Here is a 13438-nt window from a genome sequence, read left to right as displayed (position 1 = left end):
CTGTAAGAAAACAAGATTTTCTAAGATGTAAACAAATACTTCAGTTGATAAAGATTGTAATGTCATCTGGTAGCTCTGTGTTTAAGTACATGCACTGACACCCTTGTGGCAATAAACAGATCACAAGCTTTCTCTAACAGAATTATGTACATATTATATGCAACATTCACATGTACTGTAGCAATTGCCCTTGGACATTCAGACAGGTCATACTGATATCATATGTTCCACATATTTGAGCGGCTTTAATACAGCAACCAATACTCCCCATCTTTGTCTATCCCACTATCTATCTACTATGTAGCAGTATTTTGACCATGTAACTACAAGTTTTCATTCAATATAAGAACAAGATTTTCATTTTTTTTTACCTTTTCAATAGAACTGATAAAATTGAACAAAAATAATCCAAACAATTTTCTCTCACATCACAACCCCCTATCTTTTTTTCTTGAAGAATTGTAAAATAAATTCATACTGTTTAATTGAAAGAAGATAGAAAAGGCTTGAACGTTATTAGCCTACCTCTGCATGGTGGCTCATCTGACTCATAGCCCTATCAATCATCTGCTGAGCCTCTAGCTTGGTCAGTGTGCCACTCCTTGACACGGATCCCTTCTCGTTCGGCAGTGACACTAGGTTCTGGGTGGAGTAGGTGTGGCTATTGTCCAGGATCAGCCCGGTGTTGTCGTAAGCGTTCAAAGTGTAGTTGCCTTTGGAGGGATGTCGGCAGAGCTGGTTGCGCAGCACCGTGTAGAAGAAGAAGGCGTATAGACCCTGAGGAAAGAGGAGACCAGAGAGATATATTTAGATATACTGCAAACCATGCAACGCAGACTACGCTCATAAGAATGTACAATTAATCAAGGGATAGATAGAGAAGAGGTCTTGTTCCAAGCAAGTTGGTTCTCATCTTCCCTTTGGCAAGGCAAGTACCTTGAACAGGGCCAAGCCAAAGGTCTTCTGACTTGCTATCTCTTTGTGTACAGAAAGGCACTAAAAGATGGGCTGGAAACATCAACAAATTGAGAAAAACAAACTCTACAGATTTTTTTTTTTTTTAATAATTTTATTTCAACTACATATACACATTTCCATCAGAAAATAATTCAGATTTTGAATGCTGATATTACCACTTCAGTTATCAAAACCAAAGAGTTTAAAAACTTCACAAAATTGATGTTTATGCCTTCCTGCTTGGTACACAATGATCTACAAGTGAATGCATGCTTTCTGTTAACAGTTGAGTAATACGGAAGTTGACGAAATACTTAAGTTCTGCCAATTAAAGGATGTCAAATGAAGAACTTTTCCATCTTTTGGTGTTGTGATTCACACATACCTGAAGTATATTGAAGACACAGAAGAGGATAAGTTGCCATAGTTGACTGTATGCCATATGGAGACCTCCCCACAGCCAGGTAAATGCTATGATCAACCAGAACACCAACATCAACTTGTACTCTGCAGACAAAAAGATAGGAAAAATCTACATCAGTACAAAGGATAATGGCAGGGTTTCTCCCCCATCAGTTTGCTATGTTACTGGAAAGGAAAATAAAGTTGGATAAAGTAAATATTGGATACTTCTATTTAGAGCATTTTCACTAAAAAATATTTTCACAAATTTAAAGCTGCCATGCAGTTCTTTACTTCAAAAGGGTCTGACTGTATGTAAAGTGTAAAAGCTAGAATATCATTAGCGAAAAATATCATCATCATCATAATCCTCCTCCTCATCATCACCATATAATCTCATCAGTTCACCATTATCATCATCATCATCACTACCACCATCACCACCACTACCACCACCACCACGACTAAGCTCCTGTTACACCTACCTGTAGTGTTATAGCTGCCCATGTAGACATCATCATACCTCTTCCATTGAGGTTTGACCTGATAAGCCTGTATGACGACTACAAAGACCCCAATCATACACAAGGCTGCAGGTGCCATTGCTGTAGCCAGGGCTGCATAGCCGTTGGGCATGAAACATCTGAAAGAGGATGCACATTATATTATGATATACAATGTACTCTCTGAAGTTCTAGATACGATTCACATTTACATGTATAATGTAAACATAATAAGAACATAAAGCCCAAGCATCTACATAATAATATACTCTGGTAGGACTAATCTTTAGTAGGATCAAGCTTAAGTAGGTCCATAATATGCTTACGAAAGAAGGGGTTGTGTCAAGTCTTGTTGATTTACAAAATGTAAATTACTTTCCCTGCCTTCTAATATTCCTTCATAATAACAATACAATGTGCTAAATGCTGAGCACATGCATGGAGTGCAGGTTGAACAGCTATCCTCATTCCTCTGCTACTTACATGTCTCCATTGCCATGCACATCCCCGTAGATGGCTTGTAGTGTCCCTGATGTCTCGTCTTGGAAGAAATCCCATCCAAGGCCTGCATAGGCTACGACCACATACACCACGATCACTAGCACTGGGAGCGCTGGGGGAGAGGAAACCAGACAAGAAGGGTTAAATGATGTGGCAGAAAGTAAAATTGTAAATTACGTAACAAATCAAAATGACATATGTAAGGAAGTACTTAAACAATAAAATAAATATAAATGTAAAAACATAAAAATAAAAATAAATGTACACTAATCCCAGATTGAAAATATATTTAACAATTATGTCATGATAAACAAATGTATGTATGACCCAAATCACAGCGCTGGAACCATCTGGAACCATTGTTTTTCAAAGATGAAGTATGGTGCAACATTCATCACTGTCTGTAATACATGTATGTTTAAATGTAAGCAACAATGAGATTTTAAGACATCCAAGTCAATATAAATGAACACTTCTTTTTAAAGCGTGTAATGTTTTCATTGTTTAAGTTTTCAAGGACATGTACTTCTCTCTTAAGGGTATCTAAAATATAGGAAAAGGGCTAAATGTCCCTTTAACTTCTATTGAAACGTTGTGCTAATCAAACTACATAGAAGTCAATATTAGACATAAACATTAACATGAACTGCAAAGTTGTTACAGTTAAGAAAGACAAAACTATAACTTACCCCAACCCAGTACAAAGAAGAGAACATAGAACCGCTCGGTGTGCTCATCATTCAAAATAAAGACTTTCCAGAAGTTTACAGACTGTTAAAAGAAAATGGAAAATGAATATTTCATCAGATGGGCATGCATAGTACAATTCCAATTTATTCTTCATTAACTTTCCTTACCTACCTGCATGAGTTAAAAACTTCTTATAGTACAGTACTATATGTGTATTTGCATCAAATTTACATCATGCTTTCTATACAATATATATTCAAATTCAAGACAATAAAATGATTTACTTAGCAAAAGATCATTAAAGAGTCTCAAAGAAATATTGCAAAATAATCTCACTAAACATGCATAATCTCATAGAAAATCTAGAAGAAAACAAATAATGCGTAGTAATACTATTCACAGTAGGCCTAAATATCAAAATGACACTTTCATTTTCAGTACCCCCATCACCCACCCACTAAAGAAGATTCTTCATTTCTTAGAGTTGATAACACTTGAAACAGTGCCATACTTTGCTCTTCAAGCAGGCAGAATGAAAGACAAGGTTTGATGGGGCAGTGAGGACATTGTCCTACCTGTATGAGCATCCATGTGAACTGAGAGAGGAAGAAGAAGTGCATAACCACACCTAGAGCTGAACATCCCTGCACACCAACCCAACTACTGATGTATGCAGAGATTACAAACACAATCTAAATAGTGAGAAGAAGGGAATCAACAGAGATTAAATATAGCATCATTTCTCAAATATCTTCCCGTATATAATAAAACTGCCCTAAGGATGGTGTAAAGTGGATTAAAGGAACATTTTGTAGTTTCCATCATATCAAACAATGAATCGAAGGATATACATGTAGCAAATTGTTATTAGAATGAAGTATTTAGCATCATCTATACCTGGGTGGGGAAAGCAAACTGAACCATTGTAACCCACAGCTCTCTCCTGGAAAATTACATTTTTTTCATTATCACTGGATTATGCAAATTTGACAGGGTACACAAAATTTGATCATTTGCTCACACCTCTGACATTGTTCTTTCTTATATTTTTCATTTCAAAGAATTAACATTTATCTCTTAATTGTCATTGATGAACATAAGATCATAGCATTACAGCATAGAATAGAAGATATATTGCATCAATTTGTACCCTAATTATTACAACTAGTCTGGACTAAAAAGTCAACTTCTAGGGTACAACAATAATACTATAATTGCATTCTAGTATTATTTGATAACTCTCACCTGAAGGGCAAAACATGAAAAGCAGCAGTGGAGTAGGAGCTTAGCAGCAAACATGCACTGGACTGCACAGAAGTAATGAGCTACCAGAGCCAGGAACATCCCACCCTGCATGATGGAAGAAAGAGGATGTCACTTTAATATAAGTCAGAAAACTCATGGCTTTTGTTAAGGGACATGAGGGCAAATAAACCACACCATACTTAAAACACTGCCACTGTCTAGGGTATATTACTGAAGAGAAATGTGATTGCATTAAAATTGTCTTTCATCATTGTTGAGCATTCAATACAAAAAAGAAGAAAACAGCTTTCATTGTCTAGTATCACATGTATTTATTGCAGGATATCAATGAACTATACATTATAAGTCTAAAATAAACATGCAATATCAAACAATGAAATAATTCATGACATATGACATGAACTGACTTATATTTATATAGATTTTCTACATCTTTAAAAAAAATCAAACAAACAAAGTTATATGATGGACTGAACGAATGAAATCACGACCCTTCAAACTTCAGAGAGCTTTGAAGATGATACATATTCATATATATTCCAAATTTTTTACATGATTTTGCGATAGTGTATTAAAATATATCATAACAAAGTTTAAAATCCAATACTTACAATACAGATGAAGCATGATGCGTAGACATACTCATTGTAACCTATCAGATTATCTGTTTCAGCTTGAGCTGCATACTCTGAGAGATGATTGCAAGAACATTCCACAAAGTCACGGTTATCAGACTGCAGGAGGAGGCAAAAGAAGGGAGAGAAAGGTTAGAGTTTGATGACATGTTTCAGAGATATAATAACAACTTAATAATACAACATAGCACTTTGACTCACAAATAAAAACATCAGATCATTTTAAATGAAGGCTTCAAAAATGTAGAGACAAATAGTGGGAAAAAATGGTTAGAATATGAATTAAATTACAAATAATTGGATAGAGGGAAAGACAAGAGATGACAGGGGAAAGAAGAAAAAGGAGGAAAGAAGAGAGAGAGGGAGGGATAAAATGAGATGAGTTGGACTAAACTGAACAGTATGACAAACAGACTGATACAGAAATAAATGAGGAAAACAAAACAATAATAAATCTCCAATCCAAGAACTTTTCTTTGTTACATCTACATATATCGTAGATTTCAAGTTTTATACTACACAGACATTTAAAACACTAACATGGTATAGAAACTATCACAAACTTACCACTACATTACAGAAGCTAGTAAGCCACTGACGGGAGGGGCCATTGTAGAGGATACAGGTTGCTCCTAAGGGTGTAACCCTGGAATCACCGGTGTAGATGCGGTATCGTACCGGTGTCAGGAGGTTGGTGAAGTTTGTCTCTGCCCCCTTGATGCCGACAGACATGACCTGGATAGAGAGCAAAAGATTGTTATATGATGTGAATATGTTGCATTTTGTTAGTACAAGTTTGATACCAATGCTCAATGCATATTGTTAAATTTATGTTGAATATTAATTTAAATTATTTGTATGCGCCTTGAGCATCTCTAGAGATGGATATGTTGCGCTTTATAAATATTGTTATTATTATTATTATTATTATTATTAAACAGAGTCTATATAAAGGCAAATGACTTTGAAATTCAGAGAGACCGAACTATTCCTAATGATAATAATAATAATAATATTTAATTTTTATATAGCGCTTAATACAAATGTCTCTAAGCGCTTTACAAATATACTATTATATCATCTCCTCATTTCCCATTTTACTGGCTTTTTCAAAAGTTCATCAATTTCAATCAGATGCCTGAAAGACAGATATTTAAGGTGAAAGTTACAGAACTATATAAATGATGATTTACCAATTCTATTACACTGTACATCAATGATCATCAATACAAAAAATGCACATAATGCATCTGTTTGGAGTCAGAAGGCATTGACTCTGTGTATACGAGTTAACACCCTTCTGGCTCCTAACGGACAATATTATTATCCAAATAATCTATGATCAGCAATATTAAATTAATAAATTGTTACAACTCTCAACCTAACCATCAAAAACACTTAAGCAATTTATTCAAGGAAAAATATGATCTTGAAATTCAAAGACAAGGAGACCCAACAGATATTTTCAATAAATAGTATGAACACTACACTATACAAATCAAAACAAGCAATTTATAATTGTAGATGTAGAACTAACCTGTTTATTAAGAGTTTCCAAGTCCTCATTACCATAGAACCACTGTTGACTAGTATACTCAATGAAGTGGACATCCTCACACTTAGGATCATTAGAACTCTTTCCATGGAGTTCTTCATTCAGTAGATCAGTAGGTAAGGTGAAGAAGTTGTTCTCCCTGGAAAAAAAAAGAAAAAGAAATTGAAAGAATAGTCAGACAGACTTTAATTTACATTATAGTCATACTACAGTGTATGTACAGTGTATGAATATCATCCTTATTTGTCTATATTATCTACACAGTACATTATTTTCTCCCACTTTTTCCTTGCTTGGTTCCTTTATTGATTATGGTGAAAAGGGAGATGAACAGGGATTGAAAGACGACAAAATGAGAAGAGAAAACCATGATAGAAAACAGAGATAATTCTAAAATAAACCACTTGGAAATGAGTATACACAACTTCAAAATACTTTTTTTAATTCACGTCTATAAAAAATCAGCTACAATGGTATTACTTGACTATCAATCAGTATTAGTTCGTAAACCATTCAGAATTCTACACGTTCAATACTGTAAGGTAATAAATCTCTTTGGAAGCACTCTTATCGGATCTGAGTTATGCACCATAAAATAATGAAATACTATGTAGACTTACTTCCCATCGAATCTATGCCCATTAACGGTATCTGGCAGCCATCTTGCTACCTCCATCTTAGCCGTCTCACATTCCATGACCCTAGGTTCCATGGTCTCACACTCTGTGCCTGTCACTAGGGTGTAGGAGAAGGCTGTAAAGGATTCAGCCAAGGCATAGACACCACGGCTGTCTGACCTAGTAGGCATCATCAGGGTACAATACAAGCTCATCATCTGGTTCTGGATATCACTAGGCAGTCTGCAGGTGGAAGAGGGGACACAAGTTAATGATGAAACAAATCAACCCTTAGAATATATTTTTTTGGGGATAGTTGTTTTCAAATTGTCAACAAACGAATTAGGAGGCACGATAGCTCAGTCGGTAGAGCAGTGGTTTCGTAATCCGGTGACCCGGGTTCGAAACCAAGGCAATGCGCTAGTGCCCTTTGGTAAGGCATTAATCCTCATTACCAGGTCCCTCAGAGAGGACCTAAAGCCGTTGGCCATCTGGTTGCTTACTTACAAGCATTTATGCTTTCTTAGCAGTCAGGTAAAATAACCAACACCACCACAGTTGGCAATAAGGAGACCTACTGTATAAAGGCTATTTTATATGTAACAGGTGCTAATTGTATTTTACCCTATACTACTGATTATTTAAAACTCTCACTTTCCTGTAGATCATTTGCCTCCTATAAAATACTTATCACACAAAAATTCAAATACCTAACAACAAATCAGATAAAACTCTGCTTATAATATGAATACATAATGACCTACATGTATTGTTATAATTGTCTTGTTGAAGTACAGAGAGAACAATACTGTGAAAACAATACTCAAACTTGCATCTTCCAAGATAAGAATAACAAGAATCTAAATTGTACTAACATAACTGTTACAAAACTAGGGTGCTCAACTCAAATTCAGAAAGGAACTTTGACACACTTAGATTAGCGTCATACATTTGGTGGATATAACACCAATCTAGAAATGTCACTGGAACATTATGCAAATGTTGACTGTATACACAGATGTTTCACTCCATCCAAACTTTGAACTTACCTTCTCCTGTAACCCTCAGCTACTATGTTGTTGAGACTGTCTGTTACCAGGGCAACCTGGTTGCTACTCAGCTCTAACCTCACATGGTCTGGCAGACTCTGCAGAACACTGGTGTTCAAAGAAATAATAAGAACATCTATAGATTGTATCATGGATCAATGATGGCATATCCATTAATTTCAACAAAAACAAAAAAAATCAATCCTCAAGGTAAACAGAGCCTGCTAAACACAGAGTTCTTACAGGCATAGCTCAATAAAATAAGAATCAAGATAATTTGGCTAAAATCTTAGATACAAAAAATTCATTAAAAATCTATTTGATATCCACAGTACATGTAATCTGTAAGCTCAGACAAATCATCAACATTATCAAACTCAGTAAAGACAGTATGAATAAGAACGATGTATTTTTAGATGAAGGATTATTCAACTACCATATTAGTGTGATCCAAAAGACAAGAGATGCTATTCCTGTTCTGCTTCTTCTTTGCTTCTTTCATTTTATTTCTTGTTTTTGCTAAAGCTGTTTGCCTAATTCTTCTTCAGGTGTCCATGAACTACAAATGAGACCTTTTGCATGACTAGTTATGATAGTATGCTAGCTGTACCTCGCTGTAACTATAACACACAAGAATTCATTTTCTTGCTTTCTTTCCATCACTGAAGACAGACTAAAGAACACTCAGATTCCTACCTATATGAATATATCTTACAATGTACTGTATATAGCTATGGCTCAACACTATCAGGCGCCAAGGGCACTTGGGCCATTAAAATCTACATCCAGACCCCCAAATTGTGAAGTGTCTTACAGCTTAATACACTTGACTTACTTGTAAATGCCTGAATTGGTAGTGTCTGTGAGTGAGGTATACCAGGTGTCCCATACATCAGAGGAGGTTGTATCTCCGCTGATGATCACATCAGCAGTACCATAAGAGCTTTCCACACTGGTAAGAGGATATAATAACAATTATTACTCCATTCAATTGGTAGATCACTGAATGGTACGACATAATATCATTTGAAGCTAAACACCTTGCTGCTAGGCACATAAGATAATTGTTTACAATATATGACTACATAGAAGTGTATTTAATTTAGAGCTGGCATTTACTTATTTTCATGGCTAGAACATTGTATGGAAAGATTATTTCATACTAATAACAATTATGTCACACTCATCCAGTTTTATTTGACCTAGAGTGATAAATAGACAAAAACGACAATAAGAAAGTTGATCCACCATTGATCTACACACTATGTCTGCAGCATTCACAATGCCTTATAGCCATGAGATGAGTAATGAAAGGAAAAGGGAATAAAATTAGAAAGATATAATAGAGAGTGAAATATGGAAAAGAAAAAGAAATGATGAAGGACTGACCTTGCTCCATTGTTAGCTGTGGTCAGCCTGACTTGGAACTGCTTGGGGAAATTCCCTGATGAGGCTGGATTGTCAGGTGTTAGGGTTATGGTGATTGGTAAACGACGCTGTGACATGAAGAAAACAAAATTGTCTTAAACAAAGAATAATCAAAACATTCCAATCACTTGAAAATCAATTCGCAATACATTTTTTTAAATGTGAAAATATTCAAAAACATAATTTGTTGTACCTGGCAAACTTTTCTTCAAATTTAGCTATTCTAAAAACCAATAACATCATCAAGCCATATTGCTAAGAGTTACCAAGGAAAACAGATTAACATGGCCTGGATGTATCACATAATTTAAAAAAAGTAAAAAGATTGAAAAACACACTCATGGTCTGTATAAATTAGATGTAACTCATTCTTTGATTGTAGATGTGAATTTGATTACTCTTTTGATTAGCTGAATCACACATATATTACAGATCTCTCATCAAACATTAATTGACAGAAAATCTCTAAATCTTGAATCCTTACTTGTCCAGGAGCAAAGACAAGTGTAGAAGTCTGAGAGGTGAACTCTGCACCCCCTATGGCTGGGTAGAGGGTAACACCTGCTGTGGTGGTAGGTGACTGGAGCTGACCGGTTGACCAACTAACTCTGACCGTCTTGGAGGTCCCTCCGACCCTTTCAGCTGTCAGGCTGACCTCAACAGCTGAGGTGTCAACACTCATGAGCCTTCAAGGAGGAGACAAAAATATGTTTTTGATGGAAAGTAATGCTAGATATCCAGGTAGACATTGATATGGGAGCCAAGGAAATCAGTTTATATATTTGACAATATCTTTTTTGATGTAAGGAGCAAATATGTTTGTACGGTTTATTAGGTAATGTGAATATTGTGATGGCATATCCACATCAGAATGTTGCTGCTGATACAACTTACTTAATAGATATATATCTTCAGCTTCTTATTCACCTGCATCAACAAAGGACATTCCTAGCAATTTTTTTAATTTTCTTATCTATTGAATATGCTATCTCATGAAATAAAAAAATATTTTATATTTTCTTTGGGTTTGCTGATGAACCGTTTTAATGCTGTGTTCAGTTGGGATATATTTCTTACTTGTATACATGTGTATTTGCCCTAAGAATCCAAATAAGTCAAGGATCAATCTAAAAATTTACCTTGATTCAATAGAGAACTGCAGAAGTCCATTTGGGAAGTCACTATCAGCCATGGTAACGTTAGCAAACAACCTGCTGCTGTCAGCCAGACTAGCCCCTTCTCCCACTCCAGTCAACTCAATCAGGAAAGACTGAGCAAACTCAGGATCCTCATCATCCCTGAGGGTGATGGGAAGGGAGCAGTAGCGAACGCTGCCCTCACAGGTGACCTCACCACTGACCTCTGTCAGCTGATCAAAGAGGTCAAGGTCACCTACAAGGTCCTCTGATTGGCTGTAGGTTGCCCTCCAGTTGACCTGTAGGTCAAGGGGTAAATATGTGGATGTAATACTACAGTGCTTTCATTGCGCATACCACTGCCATAGCGTCTCTTTGTATATAAAGGTTAAGAAAATATCGAAATAATATCACATCATACAGTGGAGAATGTAATTACATTTAGTAACTCTGGAAAGTGTATTGTGAATAGCAATATGACAGTAAGATAAAAAGATATAGAACTTTCATTTCGAATCTATATGAAAAGTGCAACAGAGCACCAGTTTCAAGCTCTTTTCTTTGAAGAGACTTAGTCTGCAAAATACTTTTAGCAGCATTATCAACGAGTCCAGAGTAATTCAATGAGAAATGCACATGAAATTAGAGTCCAAATCTCAATAAGAAAAAATAAAAAATAAAGAAACTCACTGTAACATTTTCAAAGAAAGCTTCTCCGCGATCCAGAGTGAGCATAGCGACTGGGTTCATATCCTCATACACAGTAACATAGAGGGATGCATCAGTCAATCCAATGATACCATTATAATTATCATTGCCTCTGATGATCACTTCTGTAAAGCCCTGTGAATGCCAAACAAAACAGATTTACACGTTCATGTAAATAAGACTTGATAGATTCCAAAAGGTACTGTAACAAAACTGTCAAAATAGCCCTATTCGAAGATCACAAGTATGTTTTTAAACAAAATTACTCAACTTCGTCTCCAAACGTTTTTTTAAATACATTTGGCTTTGGACAAAATTATGACCCTTCTAATTAGGTAGTAAGAGGTATATTTGTGTGAGAAATACTAGAAAATATGCAAAATCAAAAAACCAATATGTTAGCAAAACTGAGTTGAATACATGGACTCTAATCAATATATGATTAAGGGCACAAAGCATGTTTTATCATACAAAGGAATACCAAGTATCCCCCCTCAAAAATAAAAAAAAGTCTATTGTCATGACTTTTTAATTTGCTACAAAATGTTAAAAATAAAGAGCCCCCATGATATGTATATTGTGGTCACCGAAACATTTCCATACAGGATATTGAACAACATTCAACAGCACTGCATAAAATTATCCCATTTCTTTTTACCTTCAATCCTCCATCACTGTCTCCCTGAGCGATACGAGCCCCGCCTTCAGGTTGGCTCAAGTAGATGAAGAAGATTTCATCTGGTTCAGGGATGTCATCACTGTTCACTGTCAGGTATATATTTGTACTCGTCTCTCCCTCCTTGAAAATTTATAAAAGAGATTTAAATCGAGAAATTTTAGCATATACCAAAAATATTGCTTTATTCCACATAATGAAATAGCCATATCTGATATTTTGGTAACAGCAGCCACAACAATAAAACAGTCTAACATTTTGTACATTTACTTTCTTGGACAAGGTAAACAATATGCCATACTACCCATAGTAAAATTTGCTCTCATTAGAATAGCATTACAAATTTTGCAAATTGTCTCATGATCCAGCTTCTTGCAAGCAAATGGGTTTTTAAATCATGAGAGGAGGACTTAAAACAGTGATATTTAGATTCTCCTGAAATGGGCAACAAATACAGTATGTAAATAATAATGCAAATCAGAAGAACTCCCTATACTTGTACTTTCCTCGAAGTGCTTCCACATCTCCCCCTCCCCCCCCCCCCCCCCCTCTCTCTCTCTCTCTCTCTCTCTGTCTCTCTCGCCGAGATTCTCAACGGTCATTTCACTCAACCTGCAAACAGGTGCATTAAAATATATATTTGTTTGAATTAGTGTGAGCACTGTTCGTCTTCTGGTACTCACATTCAATACAAGTTCCTCTTCAAGGAGCTGATAATCAGCATCAACCTCGGCTGACTCCTGCCCCTGTGAGTTGGCCAACGCTTGCTCGATTGTGTTTGACATGTTGGTTACTTGACCAACGAGGGCAGCCTGCCATAATTCCCCACCACCGACAGTTTGAGCTCTGACGCGAATGGTTCCATAAGATCCACCTTCACAAGAGAAATGCATGATAAAATCCACTAGTTTGTATAATACGACAAGAAAAGAAATTCACATAGATGTATATTTCTAACAAATGTATTACCACCATTTTCAATATTTCAAATACACATGTATACTTTCCCATTCTTCGTAAAACAAGGCTCCACAAGGAATTATTCAAAAACTTACATAAGATTGCAAGTAAATGCATTAAATGTATTTAGTAAATACATTTTCCCATAAACTGCAGAATTTTTCAGATGCAGGTCCACAAATGAGATTTCATTATATATCCCCTTTTACTGTAGAAAACCTGACCACTGTCTCATGAAACAAGTCATAAATACCAGTTTGCTAACATCCCATTGAAAGAAACACAAGTCAATTTCATGGCATGTGTTTTAAAGGGACGACGGCAAACTTGTACTTATGATGTTTTCATGAATCGA

At 35.8% G+C, this 13438-nt stretch overlaps 1 protein-coding gene across 4 annotated transcripts in view; it reads right to left on the bottom strand.

Moving 5' to 3' along the window:
* LOC578459 (adhesion G-protein coupled receptor V1) overlaps positions 1-13438 on the bottom strand; it is an 85054-nt gene that overhangs the window by 2631 nt on the left and 68985 nt on the right. For 3 of the 4 annotated variants that reach the window (XM_030976807.1, XM_030976809.1, XM_030976808.1), the window contains 19 exons: positions 12807-12997; positions 12106-12246; positions 11430-11582; positions 10743-11038; positions 10088-10289; positions 9565-9671; positions 9011-9127; positions 8176-8283; positions 7130-7369; positions 6492-6648; positions 5522-5689; positions 4931-5053; positions 4299-4403; positions 3629-3745; positions 3053-3134; positions 2346-2475; positions 1845-2002; positions 1343-1464; positions 526-777 (listed from right to left, as the gene is read on the bottom strand). In XM_030976807.1, coding sequence (XP_030832667.1) covers positions 526-777; positions 1343-1464; positions 1845-2002; positions 2346-2475; positions 3053-3134; positions 3629-3745; positions 4299-4403; positions 4931-5053; positions 5522-5689; positions 6492-6648; positions 7130-7369; positions 8176-8283; positions 9011-9127; positions 9565-9671; positions 10088-10289; positions 10743-11038; positions 11430-11582; positions 12106-12246; positions 12807-12997 — 2969 coding nt within the window. Of the gene's footprint in view, positions 1-525; positions 778-1342; positions 1465-1844; positions 2003-2345; positions 2476-3052; positions 3135-3628; positions 3746-4298; positions 4404-4930; positions 5054-5521; positions 5690-6491; positions 6649-7129; positions 7370-8175; positions 8284-9010; positions 9128-9564; positions 9672-10087; positions 10290-10742; positions 11113-11429; positions 11583-12105; positions 12247-12806; positions 12998-13438 lie in introns of those variants that run through there. The other variant, XM_030976810.1, reaches the window with a different exon arrangement.

This window comes from Strongylocentrotus purpuratus, unplaced genomic scaffold, assembly GCF_000002235.5.
Source record: "Strongylocentrotus purpuratus isolate Spur 01 unplaced genomic scaffold, Spur_5.0 spur5_scaffold_9, whole genome shotgun sequence".
NCBI lineage: Eukaryota > Metazoa > Echinodermata > Echinoidea > Camarodonta > Strongylocentrotidae > Strongylocentrotus > Strongylocentrotus purpuratus.
The sequence above is the reverse complement of the archived record's forward strand: the minus strand, read 5'-3'. Positions and strand labels throughout refer to the sequence as shown.